Source organism: Oreochromis aureus, linkage group 11 (genome assembly GCF_013358895.1).
Source record: "Oreochromis aureus strain Israel breed Guangdong linkage group 11, ZZ_aureus, whole genome shotgun sequence".
NCBI classification, from domain to species: Eukaryota; Metazoa; Chordata; class Actinopteri; order Cichliformes; family Cichlidae; genus Oreochromis; species Oreochromis aureus.
In genome coordinates, this window is record NC_052952.1 from 23,150,594 (window position 1) to 23,155,755 (window position 5,162).

At 40.0% G+C, this 5,162-nt stretch overlaps 1 protein-coding gene across 1 annotated transcript; it reads left to right on the top strand.

Moving 5' to 3' along the window:
• Window positions 1-1,227: 1,227 nt before the first annotated feature.
• Window positions 1,228-4,384, top strand: cdca3 (cell division cycle associated 3). The gene is made up of 6 exons (XM_031744237.2): window positions 1,228-1,384; window positions 1,941-2,092; window positions 2,685-2,805; window positions 2,917-3,918; window positions 4,001-4,068; window positions 4,174-4,384. Exons 2-6 carry the CDS (start codon window positions 1,961-1,963, stop codon window positions 4,264-4,266), a joined length of 1,416 nt encoding a protein of 471 aa, XP_031600097.2. The 5' UTR covers window positions 1,228-1,384; window positions 1,941-1,960; the 3' UTR covers window positions 4,267-4,384.
• The last annotated feature ends 778 nt before the right edge of the window (window positions 4,385-5,162 follow it).

Genomic DNA, 5,162 nt, shown 5'->3' on the forward strand with positions numbered 1-5,162 from the left:
CATCTGTTATTATCCTTTTATTTCAATTTGGACCCCCTCTAGTTGGTATATGGGTGTGTTTCATGGCCCTTTCGACTAATTTGCAATTTAAAGGTTTCGAATAAATTAGATTTTCATATTATAGAGCAAGATGGCTTTATCAAAGTGTCAGCTCTAAGAAGTGGGAAGACTTGCCAAATCAGCAGGGTATTACATTTAAAGTTTGCTCAGAGGTAATAATAAGGATTTTAATTTGTTTAACACGCTTTTTTTTTTTTTTTTAGTTAGTTCCCCAAATTATTCAAACTTATGAAATACGAAATGCTGTGGCTTGGGAGGTAGCGCAGGCCATCTGGTCTACAAGTTTAAGGATCTTCATGCAAGATACTGATCCCTGAGGGGTTCTGATGCACATTGGAGTGTGTGCGAATGTTAGTTTAAAAGTGCTTATGCATAGAAACGGTTTGCATGAATTGGTGAATGAGCCTTGTAATAAAGTGCTTTGAGTGCTCAGCACTTAATAAAAAAAACAGTCAATTTGCCAAAACATGATTTATTTATTTTTTTGGGGGGGGGGACTTTATAATTTTATAATTTTTATAGTTTTTTTTTTTTTTTAACAACCACTTGATTAGGTACACTTGCGGACTGTAATATGACCAGTGATATAGTACAGCCTGAAATTTTCACAGAGCTCATACCAATGACATTGGCTCATACATTTAGGTTTTTGTTGAGGTTGTCAGGAAAAAGTAACCTGACTTCATGATTTAGGTCATACTGGGTGCTGAACTGCATTTAATTCAGTTCCTTTGTTTGTTTTAATCCATTCCCCTAACGTACAGGTGCTCAAAGTAAAAAATCTAAATTTAAATGCTTTAAAAAAAATTATGCTAAATCTATCTGGAAATCTGAAGGGATATAGCAAGCATTGTGTTTTTAACATTTGACTATCATTGTTATTTATGTGCAGATTTTATTCATTTTCACTTTAGTAGGTAGGTTTTCACTAAATGCGAACTCGCTATTCATGTTCAATGTTTATTTATTCTTGGCATACTCCGGCCTCCATACTTACTTTAACAAGTCATATTCAAAAGAAAACTCGTAACTCGTGTTTCCGGAGCTTTCCCAACCCATTCATTTTCTCCCACAAGTGAAAAACAAAACGTGAATCGCTTTCAACGCCCCACCCACTTTTAAACTTCGCATTCCTCTAGGCCAATCAGAGTCGAGAAGGCGAAGCGCAAGAGAAAGTTGATTGGTTCATTTAAAAATAACATAAGCGCACCACGCCATTTAAATGTTTTAAAAGTCGTGTGTTCCTCCTGTTGATCTGAAGTGTGGAATAGGAGAAAGGCGGATAAACTATACGCTTGGGCCACTGTATTTGTCGTTTTTTCAGGTGAGTAGTGAAATAAATGACACGTCTGAATGATGTAGCCCGAGTTTGTGTTTTTTCTTTTGCTCTACTTTAAACGGTTAACGGTGCAGTCACGTGAAACTGCAACATTTAGCTAACATACGTAGATGTGAATATGGTTTCCAGCTCTGTAAATATCATACAAATTGTCCATAGTGACAGATATAGTAGTAAAGTCGTGTTTAAGATGAGCTACGATCTTTTTTTATTTAAAAACTAAACGTTAACTTTAAGTCACGAGCACTAATCCATCAGCTAATAAGCTAAAATAAAATGTTTAGCAACAGGTTATTTATGTCTTGTTAAGCATACCGTTGTGTGATTGTAAGAATGAGGAACACGCCAAGAAACGAGCCTTTCAATGTATTGATGAATGAGAATATTAGACAGTATTTTTATGGGATATCTACTATTAACATAGTTTTATTGTATTTTATCTAAATATGTGTACATCTGTGTTTTGTATTTTTGCTGTGTTTTTTATGTTATGAATGAATGAATGAATAAATAAATAGAACTCTGTTTACCTGAATGGCAGGTAACATTAAGAAAAGGATCATGGGATCAAGTGAGAGTAAGATGACTGCATCTGCAGCCATAAAACCAGAGCCAGCCTTCAAAAAGACTCACATCAGTCACCTCATCGATCCTCGCTCCCCCTCAGCTGGCATAGAACGAACACCTATTCAGGTGGGTTACCTGGTGGATCCATGCATATATTTTAAAAAAAACAAAAAACAGGAAGTCTGAAAAAAAAATGTACTGTCTGAACTCCAGAAAATGTGCAGTCATTTTTTTTTTTATTAATGAAGGCATGAAAACTTTTACTTTGATCTTGAGGCCCTCTGATCCAAACTCTCTTCTATACTCACATTTCAAAGACTTTGAAAAGCTTCTTGTTTGATCAGTGTGATATGTCCAAACTATAGAAGGTGTGAGGAGAACAAATGAGACTTTTCACATGCGCTTATACGCCATCTTTCCCAGATGGTGTTGATGAGTCTAGAAAGTTCACCCAAAATCCACATTTTGAAGTTTTCTCCAGTAAAGTATCAGAAAACAGATCCAAGATATCAATGTTTGTCACTGATCCTTTGTGTAATAAACACAAAGCTGGTGCAGTTTAGCTGCTAAACCTGTATGTCACAACATCAGGAAAAAATCATCCTCTGATGGGGAATAGGTGGTAGGCACGGATAATTATTGACCCTGCTTTATTCCGTACACTACTGTTGTAAACTGGGGGGCAATCAAACATGGAATAATTGAATATCTTTGCAAGGTTGGGCAGCTTGTGTCCAAAACGTCTGCTGAGATGAAAAGCGAGTGCCCTGTGGTGTTCAGTGATCCACGTTCACCTACCATTGGCATTACCCGCACCCCTGTGAGAGAAGTCATGAGAGGTAAGTAATATATAAACGTAATAACTTTCAGCTTGACTTTTCTCACTTTTTTTTTTTTTTTTTTTTTTTAAATAATCTAAAAAAATGACTTCCTTTCATTCTTCTTTCCAGCAACAGTCGGGTCCTTTGCTCGTCGCCTGGGTATGATTTTTCACAGTGAGGTTGAAGGGAAACTCCCCGAAGGCCATCAGAAAGGCTTCCGTGGCGCATCAAAGAAAGAGGAGGACTTTATAAGTGAAGAGCTGGCATCCACTGAGCCCCTCCTGGGCCCACGGCTGTCCAGCAACCTTAATGAACATGCTAACTTACTGGTGACACCTGTCCAGCCCCCTCTCCAGAGCGTAGAGAAATTGAGTCCTTTTGTGCTTCCTGAAGAGCCTCAGGTGGAGGTGGAGATAGAAACTGAAGCAGATATTAGCCTGGAGGAGGCTGAGGAAGCAAGAGAGTCTCCTGTTCACAAGAGACTGAGCATGAGCCTGATAACCTGCCACGAGGGCGCTCCCTCCCCCCGAGCCTTTGCAGAGGTCCATCGTGAAAATATTTCATCCCCAGAACCTGGCGCAGAAGTGGAGCCACTCGGGGATGGTGTGGATCACGCTTACGCCCTTCCTTCTGCTACCATTGAAGCAGACTCTCCTGTTGAACCTGCCCCCTCCAACACCCTTCCTTCTGCTACCATTGAAGCAGACTCTCCTGTTGAACCTGCCCCCTCCAACACCCTTCCTTCTGCTACCATTGAAGCAGACTCTCCTGTTGAACCTGCCCCCTCCAACACTGATGCTGATGATTCCATTGCACAGCCAGAGAAGGAAGAAACTAAAGAGCTCGGTAAAGAAGCTAATTTGCTTCCATCCGGTCCACCATGCGTTCGTGGTCCTGAGCAGCCACAGGCCTGCACCGGCATCCGCTGCCCCACCTTTGACTCAAAGAGCCCTAGCCAGACTGTTTTCAAACCGCAGTGGCTGGGAAATGGCTTTCGTCCGTCTGGGCTCAGAGCGAGAGGAGTGCAGGGGCTCGGTGGAAAAGGAGGCTCCTCTCCTCTCGCCATCCGTGTGGCCGTTAAGAACGTAGCCAACGAAAACAAAGGACAGTCTGGAAAACTGAAGCAGAAAGGTGTGTAGGAAGTTTGTCACCTTTTGATTGTTTATGGTGAGACTGTATTGCTTTTCCTTTTTTAAACTTTCTTTTTCTTCAGGAACTGAAGGCCGCTCCCCGCTGCAGATCCTCAAGAAGACCAACTCACCCAGAGACCAGCGCGCTCAGGTATTTGTAGCTGTAATTTACCCACATATATCAGCTCATGAAAGCAACATCTGTGTTTTTACTTGTCCAAAAACACAGGAAATTCACGTTTTGATTTCCTTCCAGATGAAGCTGAAGACGTCCACTCCCGACAAGCAGAGGGCTGGACAGATGGACCGCCGAGTGCTGGCTGTGTGTCTGGATAAGGAGAACCAATGAGGCACTACACGCACTGTTTTTTAAAAATGTGTTTTTATGTGTATAGCTTCCACAAACTGTTTGTTGTCCTGTATATATTTAACTGCTTGTTGTTGTGTAAATAAACTTTGCAAACCTACTAGAGCTTAAAATTTTACTGATTAACTCTTATCTGTTATTTGGAGAATTTTCTTGTTCATTTTTGTGCGCATTTAATCTTCGTCAACACCTAAATTATATTCAGAAATAACACTTGAAATTTAATATTTCTCCAGTTTGCAAAGATTGCATAGCTCACATGTCATTGAACTGACTCGACTCCTTAGTCTAAATGTCAAAGCGTCCTTGGGCAATGGTGAACACTTCGTTGTCCTCACCTATCAAAGTGTGAGTGTAAAGTGTCTTTTCTATCCCCAAGGCATGCTTTGAGTTAAGAAAAAGTACTATGTAACTACCAGTTCATTCAGCAGGTTACCTTGATGTCTGCTGAGTTGCTGTCTTGTGATTGGCTCTTTGACATTCACACTAACGAGCAGTATAGCAGGTGTACCTAATAAAATCTTAAGAAAAACAGACATTTTAGCATTAATTAGATGTGGCCTTTTTTTTTAAGTTTACATTTATTCATTTTATTAATTTTTTATTTATTTTTTTCACAAGGAAACAAGAACAGAAGAGAGAAGGGTGTGGAAAGAGTAACAGAAAATAAACAGCACAGTAGTAGACAGGTCTTTATATACTCTAAAATGTTTGACTTGCAGGCAGATCATGTGGCCCACACTTTTCTATGAGTGCCAGCCGCTGATCTGTTCTTGGAGGAGCAGCTCCTATTTATGGTCTTTTTACATGCAATATTCAAAACTGTGAAGGGAGGAATATTGTCATATTGAATCGTGCCGCTAGGTATCAGTACCAAA

Bases quoted from the DNA above. Each gene is read 5' to 3' on its own strand.
- cdca3 (XM_031744237.2), top strand. From the start codon at position 1,961: ATGGGATCAAGTGAGAGTAAGATGACTGCATCTGCAGCCATAAAACCA. The intron at 3,919-4,000 runs GTGTGTAGGAAG...CTTTTTCTTCAG, and splicing joins TGGAAAACTGAAGCAGAAAG to GAACTGAAGGCCGCTCCCCG. The intron at 4,069-4,173 runs GTATTTGTAGCT...ATTTCCTTCCAG, and splicing joins CCAGAGACCAGCGCGCTCAG to ATGAAGCTGAAGACGTCCAC.